The 17,413-nt window shown below is 44.1% G+C and overlaps 1 protein-coding gene across 1 annotated transcript in view; it reads left to right on the top strand.

The window, feature by feature from the left end:
- aspn (asporin (LRR class 1)) overlaps positions 1-13,172 on the top strand; it is a 25,940-nt gene extending 12,768 nt beyond the window's left edge. Inside the window, exons 3-8 of the mRNA XM_055158921.1 lie at positions 652-764; positions 6,740-6,953; positions 8,788-8,898; positions 10,167-10,260; positions 11,692-11,830; positions 12,975-13,172. Of these exons, the coding sequence (XP_055014896.1) occupies positions 652-764; positions 6,740-6,953; positions 8,788-8,898; positions 10,167-10,260; positions 11,692-11,830; positions 12,975-13,172 (869 nt within the window). The remainder of the gene's footprint in view (positions 1-651; positions 765-6,739; positions 6,954-8,787; positions 8,899-10,166; positions 10,261-11,691; positions 11,831-12,974) is intronic.
- The last annotated feature ends 4,241 nt before the right edge of the window (positions 13,173-17,413 follow it).

Raw genomic sequence — 17,413 nt, 5'->3', positions numbered from 1 at the left:
AACTTGTCTGGTAAAATGATTTTGCCGCACGATCATTTCACTTCTTTTCAGTCATTTTCTGATAAATTTAAGGGTTTTTAAATCTTACATTTTTGCGGCGCACAAGAAAGACTGAAATCTAAACGGACAAACTAACGCAAGAATCCCGTTTCAGAACAAGTTTGCGCAGATCTAAACTACAGGATCGGGAGCTTTTTTCGCCAAATCAGACAGGAGATTTTGTCATTTTTGGAGGAAATTCAGGTACTTGAACTTGTCCAGGTTTGTTCTGGTTCGTCCATCAACATAAAACACGTCGTGAGCTGGAGCTGGTCCCTGGGCGTCCGTGGGAGAAGACGAGTCCGAGGAAGCGTCTGGAGCCGGACTCAAACTCACGCACAACTTTCCGTCGTTTTTTTTTTTTTTTTTTTTTTAGTTTTGTGGAAATTCTGAAGTCGCTTTTTTGTCGCGAAACAAGTTTGTTCTGCAATTTATGAGAAAGTGCAGGGTCCAAAACCTCAAATTTTCAGAAACAGATCAAGATTTTATGAGTCATGTTTATTTATTTTGTTTTTTTGTTCATTTTGTGTCTTGGAATCTGCTCTGTTCTTGAAAAAATCATGTTTCTGTTGATGATAAATAATTGATCCATCGTCCAAAACCTGTGCACAGGTTTGATCTCGGTTCCAGAGAAGATTCCCCTGGACACGGTGATGCTCGACCTCCAGAACAACGACATCACCCAGGTCAAAGAGGACGACTTCAAAGGCCTGACAGCGCTTTACGTAAGAACTCAACCAGGACTAACTCAGAACTCAACCAGGACTAACTCAGAACTCAACCAGGACTAACTCACAACTCAACCAGGACTAACTCAGAACTCAACCAGGACTAACTCAACCAGGACTAACTCAGAACTCAACCAGGACTAACTCAACTCAAACTCAACTCAACTCAGGACTAACTCAGAAACTCAACCAGGACTAACTCAACTCAACCAGGGACTAACTCAACCAGGACTCTCAACTCAACCAGACTACTCAAACTCAACCAGGTCTACTAACTCAACCAGAACTCAGACTCAACTCAGGGTCTAACTAACTCAGGACTAACTCAAACTCAACCAGGTCTAACTCAGAACTCAACCAGGACTAACTCAAACTCAACCAACTAACTCAGAACTCAACCAGGACTAACTCACAACTCAACCAGGACTAACTCACAACTCAACCAGGACTAACTCAGAACTCAACCAGGACTAACTCAGAACTCAACCAGGACTAACTCAGAACTCAACCAGGACTAACTCAGAACTCAACCAGGACTAACTCAGAACTCAACCCAGGACTAACTCACAACTCAACCAGGACTAACTCAGAACTCAACCAGGACTAACTCAGAACTCACTCTCCAACTCAACCAGGACTAACTCAGAACTCAACTCAACCAGGACTAACTCACAACTAACTCAAACTCAACCAGTAACTCAGAAACAAAGTAACTAAACTCTAAATGAACCAACATAAACAGTCTGATAATATAATAATAATAATAATAAAAAAAATAATAAAATTAAACTTTGGCACATTTGTTAAATTAAAACACATTTGTTTGGTGCCGTATGAAAGGTCTTTTTCTGGTCTTTCAAGAAAAAAATATTTAAAAAATGTCATCACTGCCCACTAGAGGTGTGCAAACTCAACCAGGAATGTTGAAATATCGATATATCGTATCGCTTAATTTACAGATACAGTATCGATATCGTGGGCTGCTGTATCGATATATCGCCAAGAGTATTTTTTGGTATATTTTACTCAATTATTAATTTAAATATTTATATTTATAATACGTTTTTGTTACAGCTACAGTTTTGTTGCTTTTTCAGTGGAAAGAAACTCGTTTATGCGACACATTTGACATTTTCACTGTTTTGATGATTAAAATGTTTGTGTTTCATATGAACTTTGCACAAGAAGAAGTGGTTTAACAAACACTTTTAGTATCACAGCCATAATTTAGCCTTTATTTTTATTGAACTGTTTGGAATCAATTTGAAATATATCGTACCGAAACAAAAGTGCACTGTATCGAGGTGTGTATCGTATCGTGGCCTGTGTATCGAGGTGTGTATCGTATCGTGGCCTGTGTATCGGGTATGTATCGTATCTGTATCGTGTGTATCGTATCGTGGCCTGTGTATCGGGTGTGTATCGTATCGTGGCCTGTGTATCGGGTGTGTATCGTATCGTGGCCTGTGTATCGGGGTGTATCGTAGTCGTGTATCGAGGTGTGTATCGTATCGTGGCCTGTGTATCGGGTGTATCGTATGTGTATCGTATCGTGTGCCTGTGTATCGTGTATCGTATCGTGGCCTGTGTATCGTAGGTGTGTATCGTATCGTATCGTGCCTGTGTATCGAGGTGTGTATCGTATCGTGGCCTGTGTATCGAGGTGTGTATCGTATCGTGGCCTGTGTATCGTATGTATCGTGTGTGTGTATCGTGTGTATCGTATCGTGGCCTGTGTATCGGGTGTGTATCGTATCGTGGCCTGTGTATCGAGGTATGTATCGTGGCCTGTGTATCGGGGTGTGTATCGTATCGTGTGTGTATCGAGGTGTGTATCGTATCGTGGCCTGTGTGTATCGGGTGTGTATCGTATCGTGGCCTGTGTATCGAGGTGTGTATCGTATCGTGGCCTGTGTATCGTGTGTATCGTATCGTGGCCTGTGTATCGGGTGTGTATCGTATCGTGGCCTGTGTATCGAGGTGTGTATCGTATCGTGGCCTGTGTATCGGGGTGTGTATCGTATCGTGGCCTGTGTATCGGGATATGTATCGTATCGTGGCCTGTGTATCGTATGTATCGTATCGTGGCCTGCGTATCGTGTATCGTATGTGTATCGTATCGTGGCCTGTGTATCGGGGTATGGTATCGTATCGTGGCCTGTGTATCGAGGTGTGTATCGTATCGTGGCCTGTGTATCGTGGCATGTATCGTATCGTGGCCTGTGTATCGGGGTGTGTATCGTATCGTGGCCTGTGTATCGAGGTGTGTATCGTATCGTGGCCTGTGTATCGGGGTATGTATCGTATCGTGGCCTGTGTATCGGGGTGTGTATCGTATCGTGTGTATCGGGTGTGTATCGTATCGTGCCTGTATATCGGGTGTGTATCGTATCGTGGCCTGTGTATCGTGGTGTATCGTATCGTGATCGTGTGATCGTATCGTGCCTGTGTATCGAGGTGTGTATCGTATCGTGCCTGTGTATCGAGGTGTGTATCTGTGTATCGAGGTGTGTATCGTATCGTGGCCTGTGTATCGTATCGTATCGGTAACTTCTTAATGATACCAGCCCGACTGCCCACAGGCCATAATGACACGTGAACATTGGACCATGTGGTGTTTTCTTGTTTTTAACAGGAGCCTCACACATAAACTATTTCAAATGTTCAACATTTGGTGATTTTTTTTGAACAGTTTTAGTACAAATCTTGATTCTCAAAAAAACATAAGCGTCTCCGGCATCTACAAGTAGGTTTAAAAAGGGACTAAAAATGGTACGGCCACGGAGATGAGTTGTTTTTTTTTTCATTTTTAAGTTCATATAAAACAGGAAAGTCAAACTCATTTTGGTCCAACCGACTTTGATCCAAAGTGTCCGGATCAGAAAACTCATGTCATATAAACCCCAAAAATAACAAGAAGTTCAAATATTTGTGCAGAGAAACACAAATCTATTACAGAAATCTTTTTTAATTGATGAACTCTTTCTTTTACAAAATATTATAATATTATGAACAACCTGAAACTTTAATAAAAATACAATTTCAACACAAAGTTTGAACATGAACTTGTAGGCCAGGGGGTCCAAACCTTTTTCATCATATTTAAAGACAGATGAAGCAGAGGACGATCGAGGGCTGGAGACTGACGCTCATTACACTGAAAAACTGAAATATGTGCAGGTGTCAAAGGTCAGAATGAACCGTCGACTTTATTCATGCTCAGATCCTTCAAACCAAACACTAAATATTAAATATTAGCTTCATCAAGGTAGATTTAAAAAAAAAAAAAAAAAAGCAATTTAAAGTTATTTTTTCATTACAAGGTCATTTGGTCTAAACCAGGTTCAGTCCTGGTTTAGTCCTGGTTTAGTCCTGGTTTAGACCTGGTTTAGTCCTGGTTTAGACCTGGTTTAGACCTGGTTTAGACCTGGTTTAGTCCTGGTTTAGACCTGGTTTAGTCCTGGTTTAGTCCTGGTTTTAGTCCTGGTTTAGTCCTGGTTTAGTCCTGGTTTAGTCCTGGTTTAGTCCTGGTTTAGACCTGGTTTAGTCCTGGTTTAGTCTTGGTTTTAGTCCTGGTTTAGTCCTGGTTTAGTCCTGGTTTAGAGTCCTGGTTTAGTCCTGGTTTAGTCCTGGTTTAGTCTGGTTTAGTCCTTTTAGTCCTGTTTAGTCCTGGTTTAGTCTGGTTTAGACCTGGTTTAGTCCTGGTTTAGTTTTCCTGGTTTAGTCCTGGTTTAGTCCTGGTTTAGTCCTGGTTTAGTCCTGGTTTAGACCTGGTTTAAGTCTGGTTTAGTCCTGGTTTAGACCTGGTTTAGTCCTGGTTTAGACCTGGTTTAGTCCTGGTTTAGTCCTGGTTTAGTCCTGGTTTAGTCCTGGTTTGTTTAGTCCTGGTTTTGTGATCGGTCAAAAGTTTTAATATGGAAACAGCAGAAGCATCGAAAAAAAACAACGAAAGGAAACGATGATTTTTTTTAGCCTTTTTTTTTTTTTTTTTTTACTGATTTGAAATTCAGCGTCTAAAAACATTTGTCATTTCACAGGACAATAATTTTGTAAATTCTTGTTGAAATCAGCTCAAATTTCTACACAATGTTTAGAAACAGAAGAAGATTTGATGCGTCCTGTTTGATTTTTGTTTTGTGTTTTGGATTCTGCTGCTCAAACTCAAACTCAAACTTCAGCGTTTAAACATTTGGAAAAAATTCACCCATAATTTGTTTTCCAGACGCTGAAGTTTTTCCAGATTTTGCAGCGACTTCAGCAGATTCCAAAACGCAAAAACTGACTTCTGTTTGAGAGAGAAAACGAACTGAAAACACGACGGAAACAAAACGTCACGTGTGAAAATCTTCAACTGTTTCTGAGAAAATCTGACGTTTGTGGTTCAAATCAAATCGTTCACAATAAATTTAACCCACGTAAAAAAAATAAATAAATAAAAAAAAAAAAAAAAGTGATGAAGTGTGTTTTATTACGTTTTCTTCTGTAGGATTAAAACCAGAACTAAACCAGGACTAAACCAGGACTAAACCAGGACTAAACCAGGTCTAAACCAGGACTAAACCAGGACTAAACCAGGTCTAAACCAGGTCTAACTAAACCAGGTCTAAACCAGGTCTAAACCAGGTCTAAACCAGGAAACTAAACCAGGACTAAACCAGGACTAAACCAGGATAAACCAGGTAAACCAGGACTAAACCAGGACTAAAGCTAGGACTAAAAGAGGTCCGAGACTAAACCAGACGGGACTGAGACCGGGACCAGACCAGGACTGAAAACGGTTTAGTCCTGTTTCAGTCCTGGTTCAGTCCTGGTTTAGTCCTGGTTTAGTCCTGGTTTAGTCCTGGTTTAGTCCTGGTTTAGACCTGGTTTAGTCCTGGTTTAGACCTGGTTTAGTCCTGATTCAGTCGAATGAACGAATGATCCACAGATTCTTCTCCTTCACAGAATGCAGCCGATGTTTTTCAAATATTACCACTTTATTTTGACACAACTTTATTCTCTTAAAATTATGACTTTATTCTCTTAAAATTATGACTTTATTCTCTTAAAATTACGACTTTATTCTCTTAAAATTACGACTTTATTCTCTTAAAATTACGACTTTATTGTCTTAAAATTACGACTTTATTCTCTTAAAATTACGACTTTATTCTCTTAAAATTACGACTTTATTCTTTAAAATTCTCATAAAATTACGACTTTATTCTCTTAAAATTATGACTTTATTCTCTTAAAATTATTACGACTTTATTCTCATTAAAATTACGACTTTATTCTCTCTTAAAATTACGACTTTATTCTCTTAAAATTACGACTTTATTCTCTTAAAATTACGACTTTATTCTCTTAAATTACGACTTTATTCTCTTAAAATTACGACTTTATTCTCATAAAATTACGACTTTATTCTCTTAAAATTATGACTTTATTCTCTTAAAATTACAATTTTATTCTCATAAAATTACGACTTTATTCTCATAAAATTACGATTTTATTCTCTTAAAATTACGACTTTATTCTCATAAAATTACGACTTTATTCTCTTAAAATTACGACTTTATTCTCTTAAAATTACGACTTTATTCTCTTAAAATTACGACTTTATTCTCATAAAATTACGATTTTATTCTCATAAAATTACGACTTTATTCTCTTAAAATTACGACTTTATTCTCATAAAATTACGATTTTATTCTCTTAAAATTACGACTTTATTCTCTTAATATCATGACTTTAATGTCGAAATGTTTCGACTTTATTCTCGTAGCATGTTTTTTTTTTTTTTTATCTGACCCTTTTACTCCGTCGTAAGATTCACAATTTTAACACTTTTTTTTTATTAATTTACGCCGACGTCACAAACCTGGAGAGAAACAGTTTAGAGGATTTTTTTTTTTTTTTTTTAAAGCTCTTAGTCTCGTCCTGGTGTTTTATTTTTTTTTGTTGTTGTTGTTGTTGTTTTTTCTTCCCAGGGTTTGTTCCTGAACAACAACGCTCTGTCCAAGATCCACCCTCGGGCCTTCAGGGACCTGCACCGCCTCAAGCTCCTGTACCTGTCCTACAACCACCTGACGGACCTGCCCCAGAACCTGCCCCCCAACCTGTCCGAGCTGCGCTTCCACGAGAACCACATCCAGCGCATCAAGAGGGACGCCTTCAAAGGACTACGGAGACTCAACGTGCTGGGTCAGGACCGGGACTGGACCGGGACTGGACCGGGACTGGACCAGGACTAAAACAGGACTAAAACAAGACTAAAACAAGACTAAAACAAGACTAAAACAAGACTGAAACAAGACTGAAACAGAACCACATCCAGCGCATCAAGAGGGACGCCTTCAAAGGACTACGGAGACTCAACGTGCTGGGTCAGGACCGGGACTGGACCGGGACTGGACCGGGACTAAAACAGGACTGGACCAGGTCTGGACCAGGACTGGACCGGGACTAGACCAGGACTGGACCAGGACTAAACCAGGACTAAAACAGGACTGGACTGGACCAGGACTGGACCAGGACTGGACCAGGACTGGACCGGGACTAAAACGGGACTAAAACGGGACTAAACCAGGACTAAACCAGGACTGAACCAGGACTAAACCAGGACTAAACCAGGACTAGACCAGGACTGAACCAGGTGTCAAAAGAGACGCCTTCAAAGGACTACGGAGACTCAACGTGCTGGGTCAGGACCAGGACTAGACCAGGACTAGACCAGGACCCCAAACCACCACGAGTTTTTAATCACAGTCCCACTTCGTTTGTTCTGGTCTTTATTTTTCGTCTCGTCCACTGTTCAGTTATTTTATTACTTTCACTTTTGTACGATTAAAACCCAGAGAGTCCAGACCCAGTCCCAGTTTTGAGCCTGTGTCCCCTGTCCCAACTAATTTATATAAAACCAGGACTAAACCGGGATTAAACCAGGTCTATTTCAGGTCTAAATCAGGTCTAAACCAGAACTAAACCAGGACTAAACCAGGTCTTTTTCAGGCCTAAATCAGGTCTAAAGCAGGGCTAAACTAGAGCTAAAATTAGAACTATATTAGAACTATACCAGGTCTAAACTAGGTCTAAACCAGAACTGAACCAGGTCTAAAGCAAGCCTAAATCAGGTCTAAACCAGGAGTAAAGCAGGTCTAAACCAGGACTGAAAAAGGATTAAACCAGGACTAAAACAGATCTAAAAAATGTGTAAAACAGGTCTAAACCAGAACTGAACCAGGACTGAGTGTCGGGACTCGGTCTCGGTCTCTGTCCGTCTTTCGAGCCCAAGATTAGTCCTGGTTTATTTATTTTCTGTTGAACTACAGACAAACATTAAAGTTTAGTTTGTAATTAATGATGTGTGTAAATGTCGATCATTCACACCTCTGTTCACAGCTCATTTACATTAATGCAGGTCACACACAAGGAGCATTTAATCGAAAACGAACGACCTCGTGAAAAAAAATCAGACTCAGAGTGACCGGATTTCAAATTCAGAAACTAAAACACGCCGCAAAAAAGTTCAGATGACTTGAATTAAGAAAGTTTTATCATGACTTGAGTAAATTTCACGTGACACATAAAATTATCTGCCATTGGAACAAGACTTTTGTACGAAAAATATGAAAATCTGTCTCGCTGCACTTTGAGATAAAAGAACTAAATGTAAAGAAAACTTCCACTGGTCGATCATTTCACTCAAATAAAGTCAAATGTTCTTTCATTTAAGTCATTTTCGTTTAACTACACATTGTTAGTTTTTTTCCAGCGCTCGGCTCGTTTGTGGTTTTGGGTCATAATAAAACTGTAAAACGAGCGTCATTAAACCAAACTGTTCACGAGTCAGGACACTCACGTTCTCTTTGTGTTTGCTCATTTTTAAAGCAGATTTTTTGTATTTTACGCAAAGAAATTTATGTCTCTCTGTCCAAAACAGAGACACCTGAAACATTTCTTGTTAAATTCTGAACTAATTAATTCAGATTAAAAAAACTCATGTAAACACTGTGATGTTTTTTGTTGTTTTTCTCAGAGCTCGGGGCGAATCCTCTGACCAACTCTGGACTGGAGCTCGGAGCTTTTAACGGGATGTCCACCCTGTACCTCGGACTGTCTGAGACCAAACTCACCAGTGTCCCCAAAGGTACAGACCAGGACTAGACCAGGACTAGACCAGGACTAGACCAGGACGAGACCACGACTAGACCAGGACTAGACCAGGATGAGACCAGGACGAGACCAGGACTAGACCAGGACGAGACCAGGACTAGACCAGGACTAGACCAGGACTAGACCAGGACTAGACCAGGACTAGAAAGACAGACCAGGACTAGAAGGACCAGACTAGAAAGGACTAGAACAGGACTAGACCAGGACGAGACCAGGACTAGACCAGGACTAGACCAGGACGAGACCAGGACTAGACCAGGACTAGAACAGGACTAAACCGGGACTGAAAAAGTACTAAAATGGGACAGATGGTCTGGTGGGGGGGGTTTTCCCTCACGGGGCCCGACTGGGTTCAACCCAAAAGAGCGACGTGGGTCCGTCCTGGTGTGGACCCACCACCTGCAGGAGGATCCATGTGGGGTCGGTGCAGAGACCTGAGTGGTGGTGGGAGGCGAGGACCTCGACGACCAGATCTGTGGACATGGAGACTGTGTCTCTGGGACATGGAGACTGCGTCTCTGGGGACATGGAGACTGCGTCTCTGGGACATGGACACTGCGTCTCTGGGGACATGGAGACTGCGTCTCTGGGGACATGTCTCCTCACTGTGGTGTCGCCTACGGGCCCAACAGCGGTGCAGAGTACTCGAGTACCCGACCTTCTGCCAGACCCTGGGAGGGACTAGACGCACCGACCAGAGACTCTGTTGTTCTACTGGGGACTTCAACGTCCACGTGGACAACGACAGTGACTCTTGGAGAGAGGAGATCAGGAGGAACGTTCTCCTGATCTGAACCTGAGTCGTGTTCAGTTATTGGACTTTTGTGTGAGTCACAGTTTGTCCAGAACCAACACCATGTTCAGCACAAGGTCCATCAGTGCACAGGCACCAGGACACTCCAGGCTGGAGGTCGATGATCCACTTTGTCGTTATATCATGTGACCTCTGGTCGTGTGTCTTGGACACTTGGTGAAGACAGGGACAGAACTGTAGAGCTCCACCTGGTGGTGAGTTGGATTCGCTGGTGGAGGAGGAGGCTGGACAGACCTGGCAGGTCCAAGTGTACAGTGAGGGTCTGTTGGGAACATCTGGTGGAGACTCGGTCAGAGGAACCTTCAACTCACACCTCCAGGAGAACTTCTCCCAGATTCCAGGGGAGTCTGGGGACATGGAGTCTGAGTGGCCTTCGTCCTCGGCCTCAGTTAAATCATGTTATATTTTTGTTTTTCCTTGTTTTTCAGATTGTCCGTCGTCCATGAACGAGATCAACCTGGATTATAACCAGATCACCAAGGTGGAGCTGGAGGACTTCCTCAGATACAAGAGTCTGCAGAGGTACGACACAAACAACAGTCCACCTCATCAGGGCTGAACCACCAGGACTTATGTTTTCATGAACAAAGTTCACGGTTTAAACCAGAAGGATTCACAAAAAACAAGAATCACATTTCAGAACATGTTTGAACAGATCGAAACTTCAGACTCAGACGGTTTCAGGCAGAAAAACACCAGGTTTTGTCGTTTGTGGAGGAAAATTACAGGACAAAAACTGCAGCAAATTCACGACAAATTTATACAAAACCACTGATTTGTCCAAGTTTAATACAAGAAATGTCCCAGTCTCTCTATTTTGGACCAATCAGGACCAAACTAAGACTAAACCAGGACTACATCAGGTCTAAACCAGGACTAAACCAGGACTTCATCAGGTCTAAACCAGGACTAAATCAGGTCTAAACCAGGACTAAACCAGGACTACATCAGGTCTAAACCAGGACTAAACCAGGACTACATCAGGTCTAAACCAGGACTAAACCAGGACTACATCAGGTCTAAACCAGGACTATCATAATTTTTGATAAATCTGATCCTCACCAACAGTAAAGAGCAGCATAAAATGTTTTGCCAAAAATAAAGAAAACCGAGTTTGCAAATGACCAAATGTCTCTGTTCCTCTGTGTCTCTCTGTCCTTTCTGTCTCTGTGTCTCTCTGTGTCTCTGTGTCTTTGTGTCTCTGTGTCTCTGTCTCTGTGTGTCTCTGTGTCTTTGTGTCTCTGTGTCTTTGTGTGTCTGTCTCTCTGTGTCTCTGTGTGTCTCTGTCTCTCTGTCTCTGTCTCTCTGTGTCTCTGTGTGTCTCTGTCTCTCTGTCTCTGTGTCCTCTGTGTCTCTGTGTCTCTGTGTCTTTGTGTCTCTGTGTGTCTGTCTCTCTGTGTCCTCTGTGTCTGTGTCTCTGTTTGTCCTCTGTCTCTGTGTCTTTGTGTCTCTGTGTCTCTGTGTGTCTGTCTCTCTGTGTCCTCTGTGTCTGTGTCTTTGTGTCTCTGTGTCTTTGTGTCTCTGTCTCTGTTTGTCCTCTGTGTCTCTGTCTCTGTGTGTCTCTGTGTGTCTCTGTGTCTGTGTCCTCTGTGTCTTTGTGTCTCTGTGTCTCTGTCTCTGTGGTCTCTCTGTGTCCTTTGTGTCTCTCTGTCTCTGTGTCTCTCTGTCTCTCTGTGTCTGTGTCTCTGTGTCTCTGTGTGTCTGTGTCTCTGTGTCTCTGTCTCTGTGTGTCTCTCTGTGTCCTTTCTGTCTCTCTGTGTCTCTGTGTCTCTCTGTGTCTGTCTCTCTGTGTCTCTGTGTCTCTGTGTCTGTGTCTGTCTGTGTCTCTGTGTCTCTGTGTCTCTGTGTCTCTGTGTCTGTGTCTGTGTGTCTGTGTCTGTGTCTCTGTCTCTGTGTCTCTGTGTCTGTGTCTGTGTCTGTGTCTCTGTGTCTGTGTCTGTGTCTGTGTCTCAGACTGGGACTGGGCTTTAACCAGATCAAGTCTGTGGAGAACGGGAGTCTGTCCAGTGTCCCGGACCTCAGAGTGATTCACCTGGATCACAACCGGCTCAAGAAGATCCCCCCAGGACTGTCCTCCCTGCAGCACCTACAGGTGAGTCCACCCGACAGGTGACGCACCTACAGGTGAGTCCACCCGACAGGTGACGCACCTACAGGTGAGTCCACCCCGACAGGTGACGCACCTACAGGTGAGTCCACCCCGACAGGTGACGCACCTACAGGTGAGTCCACCCGACAGGTGACGCACCTACAGGTGAGTCCACACCTACAGGTGAGTCCACACCGACAGGTGACGCACCTACAGGTGAGTCCACCCGACAGGTGACGCACCTACAGGTGAGTCCACCCCGACAGGTGACGCACCTACGGGTGAGTCCACCCGACAGGTGACGCACGGTGACCACCTACGGGTGAGTCCACACGACGGTGACGCACCTACGGGTGAGTCCACCCGACAGGTGACGCACCTACGGGTGAGTCCACACCGACAGGTGACGCACCTACAGGTGAGTCCACCCGACAGGTGACGCACCTACAGGTGAGTCCACCCCGACAGGTGACGCACCTACAGGTGAGTCCACCCCGACAGGTGACGCACCTACAGGTGAGTCCACCCGACAGGTGACGCACCTACAGGTGAGTCCACCCGACAGGTGACGCACCTACAGGTGAGTCCACCCCGACAGGTGACGCACCTACAGGTGAGTCCACCCCGACAGGTGACGCACCTACAGGTGAGTCCACCCCGACAGGTGACGTACAGGTGAGTCCACCCGACAGGTGACGCACCTACAGGTGAGTCCACACCGACAGGTGACGCACCTACAGGTGAGTCCACACCCGACAGGTGACGCACCTACAGGTGAGTCACACCTACAGGTGAGCGGTTGACATTTTGTTCTAACTCTCGTCTGATTGGTCGACGTCTGTTCTAACTCTCGTCTGATTGGTCGATGTCCGTTCTAACTCTCGTCTGATTGGTCGATGTCCGTTCTAACTCTCGTCTGATTGGTCGATGTCCGTTCTAACTCTCGTCTGATTGGTCGATGTCTGTTCTAACTCTCGTCTGATTGGTCGACGTCCATTCTAACTCTCGTCTGATTGGTTGACGTCCGTTCTAACTCTCGTCTGATTGGTTGACGTCTGTTCTAACTCTCGTCTGATTGGTTGACGTCCGTTCTAACTCTCGTCTGATTGGTTGACGTCCGTTCTAACTCTCGTCTGATTGGTTGCAGGTGGTTTTTCTGCACAGCAACAAGATCCGCAGCGTCGGGATGAACGACTTCTGTCCAATCAGAGACGAGGATCCTCACAGACTCTACACGACCATCAGCCTTTTCTCCAACCCCGTCAAGTACTGGGAGATCAAACCCGGAACCTTCCGCTGCGCCGCCAGCCACAAGGCCGTCCACATGCAGCACTACAGGAGATAGAACCAAGACCAAGACCAGGACCAAGACCGGACCAGGACCAGCCACAAGGCCGTCCACATGCAGCACTACAGGAGATAGAACCAAGACCAGGACCAAGACTGGGACCAGGACCAGGACCAAGACCAGGACCAGCCACAAGGCCGTCCACATGCAGCACTACAGGAGATAGAACCAAGACCAAGACCAGGACCAAGACCAGGACCAGGACCAGCCACAAGGCCGTCCACATGCAGCACTACAGGAGATAGAACCAAGACCAAGACCAGGACCAAGACCAGGACCAGGACCAGGACCAGGACCAGCCACAAGGCCGTCCACATGCAGCACTACAGGAGATAGAACCAAGACCAAGACCAGGACCAGGACAAAAACCAGGACCAGGATCAGGACCAGGACCAGGACTAAACCAGGACATAACCTCATGCTCCTCCATTCCTCCCTCAAATGTCAACCAACCATAAAGTAAACGAAGTAAAGTTCTGCGTCGACCCGTTGCGCTCTGCCGCCGTCGTTTTTTGATTCACGGTCCTGTGTCGAGGTCTGCGTCGCCGCCGCGAGGTCATTCTCCGCCACAACACCGGGAGGCGACGATAACCGGACTGTGAGGCGCATTAAAGGAAACGCGAGAGCTCGATAAGTCAGCCAAACTTTATTTTGGGAGCCGTAACGCTGCAAGTGGAGCGGCTTTGTGCTTTACTAAAGTCGTACTAAGACGTACACTCGCTTTTGGATGAAATGAAAGGACTTTAAGTGCGATTTATGCGTACGATCTGCAGACGTATAATCTCTGAAAAGGAGAGAGCTGTTTTTGTTTTGTTTTTTTCAAAATTTACAGTTTATGTAAATGAGTCGTGTGGTTTAAGTTTAGTTTGTGTAAAATGTAAACAAATGTGTCAAAACTGAATTAAACTCATTATTACTCAATGTTTACTGAAAGAAAAGAAAACAGAGGACGGTGTAGAGGACTAAACCAGGACTAAACCAGGACTAAACCAGGACTGAACCAGGACTAAACCAGGACTAAACCAGAAATGAACCAGGACTAAACCAGGACTAAACCAGGACTAAACCAGGACTAAACCAGGACTAAACCAGGACTAAACCAGGACTAAACCAGGACTAAACCAGGACTAAACCAGGACCAGGACTAAACCAGGACTAAACCAGGACTGAAAACCAGGACTGAACCAGGACTAAACCAGGACTAAACCAGAACCAGGACTAAACCAGGACTGAACTAGGACCCAGAAACCAGGACTAAACCAGGACTAAACCAGGACTAAAACCAGGACTGAACCAGGACTAAACCAGGACTAAACCAGGACTGAAACTAGGACCAGAACCAGGACTAAACCAGGACTAAACCAGGACTAAACCAGGACTAAACCAGGACTAAACCAGGACTGAACCAGGACTAAACCAGGACTAAACCAGAACTAAACCAGAACTAAACCAGAACTAAACCAGGACTAAACCAGGACGTGAAAAAAAGTGTCTGTTTCAAACTCTCTGTATCCAAAAGCTGCTTGGGTTTGGGTTTGGTCTTTCCAAATATTCATCAAACTGAAAAAGTAAATGTTTTGTATTTTTAAATTTCAAAACCAAAATGTTGTTTCGTTTCAGTCCGAGTGTAAAGTAGCATCGTTTTTGTGGCGTTGTGGCTCCCTCTTCTGGACAGTTTGTGTAAATGTTTTCAGACAAAGACGCAGTGACTGGAGTTTTCTTTTTGTTTTTTTGTTTTTGTTTTCGTGATAAAAACCTGACTCGTGGTTTCGATGTTAAAATCTGGTTGATTTCCTGCTTCTTTCAGTAATTATTACTATTTATCTTTATTTAAATTTATGTAAACTTCATTAAAAATTGTGTATCTGTGCAAAATGTGGACGTCAACAAAACTTCAAAAAACTTCAAAAAACTCGATCACGTAAAACAAACGATACAAATTCAATCGGAAAAGTCAGAATTTAAACTTGTTATTTTTCCTTTTTTCGTGAACTTATTATAAATATTATCTTCTCTTATCGATGGAGCATGTTTATTCTACTTTTTAACTTTTAACGTTTTTATTTTATTTTATTTTTTTCTGTAAAGATCAGACGGCTCAAAAGCGTCCTGTATTTATTTTATTTGAATTAAACTGAATTTGTTGAACTGAACCGTGTGAGTGAAATGATTAAACCGACCACCAGAGGGCGACACAGCACAAAGAGAGAACAGGGACCAGTTTAGACCTGGTTTAGACCAGGTTTAGACCAGGTTTAGACTTTGATTTAGTCCCGGTTTAGTCTCGGTTTAGTCCTGGTTTAGACCTGGTTTAGTCTTGTTTTTAGTCTTGGTTTAGTTCTGGTTTAGTCCTGGTTTAGTCCTGGTTTAATCCTGGTTTAGATTTTGATTTAGTCCCGGTTTAGTCTCGGTTTAGTCCTGGTTTAGTTCTGGTTTAGTCCTGGTTTATTTTTCAGTCTTTAAATCTCATTCATCTGTCTCCTTGTTTCCTTCCTCCCTCCTTGTCTCCTAGCTCCTTGTTCTCTCTCTCCCTCTCTCCTCTTCTTCTTCCTTCCTCATCGCTCTAACACTTTTATCGACCGCACATCTCTTCCCTCTCTTCCTCCTCCTTCTGTTCTCCTCCTCTCTCTCCTCTCCTTCTCTCCCTTTTGTTCCCTACGATCCTCCTCTCCTCTTCTCTCCTTTCCTCTCTCTCCTCCTTCTCTCCCTCTTTCCTCCTCCTCTCTTTCTCTCTCTCCTCCTCTCCTCTCTCCCTCCTTCCTTCTCTCCTTCCCTCTCTACTTCTCTTTCTCTCCTTTTGTTTCCTATGGTCCTCCTCTTCTCTCCTCCTCCTCTCTCTTTCCCTCTCTCCTCTTCTCTTCTTTCTCTTTCTCTCTTTCCCTCTCTCCTCTTCCTCTTCTCTCTCTCTCTCTCTTCTCTTCTTCTCTCTTCTCTTTCTCTCTCTCTCTCTCTCTCTCTTCTCTCTCTCTCTCTTCTCTCTTCTCTCTCTCTCTCTCTCTCTTCTCTTCTCTTTTCTCTTCTCTCTCTCTTCTCTCTTCTCTCTTCTCTCTTCTCTCTCTCTCTCTCTCTCTCTCTCTCTCTCTCTCTCTCTCTCTCTCTCTTCTCTCTTCTCTCTCTCTCTCTCTCTCTCTCTCTTTTCTCTTTCTCTTCTCTTCTCTTTCTCTTCTCTCTTTCTCTTCTCTTTCTTCTCTTCTTTCTCTTCTCTCTTCTCTCTTTCTCTTCTCTCTTTCTCTTCTCTTCTCTTCTCTTCTCTCTCTCTCTCTCTTCTCTCTCTCTCTCTCTTTCTCTTCTCTCTTTCTCTTCTCTCTCTCTTCTCTCTTTCTCTTCTCTTCTCTTCTCTCTCTCTTCTCTTTCTCTCTTCTCTTTCTCTTCTCTTCTCTCTGTTTGTTTTCCACATATGGAACAGATCTTGGACTTTGGCGAGTTTCTTTGTGCCACGTTTCACTCTCGACTTTCTCTTCCTCCAAAAAAGATTCTTCACATTCTGAGACCAAAACCAAAAGACCAGAACTAAACCAGGACTAAACCAGAACTAAACCAAGACTAAACCAGGAATAAACCAGGACTAACCCAGGTCTGGAACCAGACCAGAACCAGACCCTAACTGAGCCCGGAAACAGGACTAGGACTGAGCCCGGGACCGAGACCGGACCGGGACCGGGACCGGGACCGGGACCGGGACAGAGACCGGGACAGAGACCGGGACCGAGACCGGGAATGAGGCCAGGACCAGACCAGAACTAAGACCGGGACCAGACCAGGACTGAAAACAATTTAATCCTGGTTTAGTCCCGGTTCAGTCCCGGTTTAGACCTGGTTCAGTCCTGGTTTAGTCCTGGTTCAGTCCTGGTTTAGTCCTGGTTTAGTCCTGGTTTAGACCTGGTTTAGTCCTGGTTCAGTCCTCGTTCAGTCCTGGTTTAGTCCTGGTTCAGTCCTGGTTCAGTCCTGGTTCAGTCCTGGTTTAGTCCTGGTTTAGACCTGGTTTAGTCCTGGTTCAGTCCTGGTTTAGACCTGGTTCAGTCCTGGTTTAGACCTGGTTCAGTTCCTGGTTTAGTCCTGGTTTAGTCCTGGTTTTAGTCCTGGTTTAGTCCTGGTTTAGCCTGTTTCCTGGTTAATCCTGGTTCAGTCCTCGTTCAGTTGGTTTAAACCTGGTTCAGTCCTGGTTTAGACCTGGTTCAGACCTGGTTTAGTCCTGGTCTGAGTCTTTGAGTCTTTGACTGTTTAAAGCCCAGAGTCGT

Source organism: Boleophthalmus pectinirostris, unplaced genomic scaffold (genome assembly GCF_026225935.1).
Source record: "Boleophthalmus pectinirostris isolate CB_2022bp ecotype Guang Dong unplaced genomic scaffold, ASM2622593v1 HiC_scaffold_23, whole genome shotgun sequence".
In the NCBI taxonomy this organism is placed as follows: Eukaryota; Metazoa; Chordata; class Actinopteri; order Gobiiformes; family Gobiidae; genus Boleophthalmus; species Boleophthalmus pectinirostris.
This window is presented reverse-complemented; position numbering and strand designations above follow the sequence as displayed.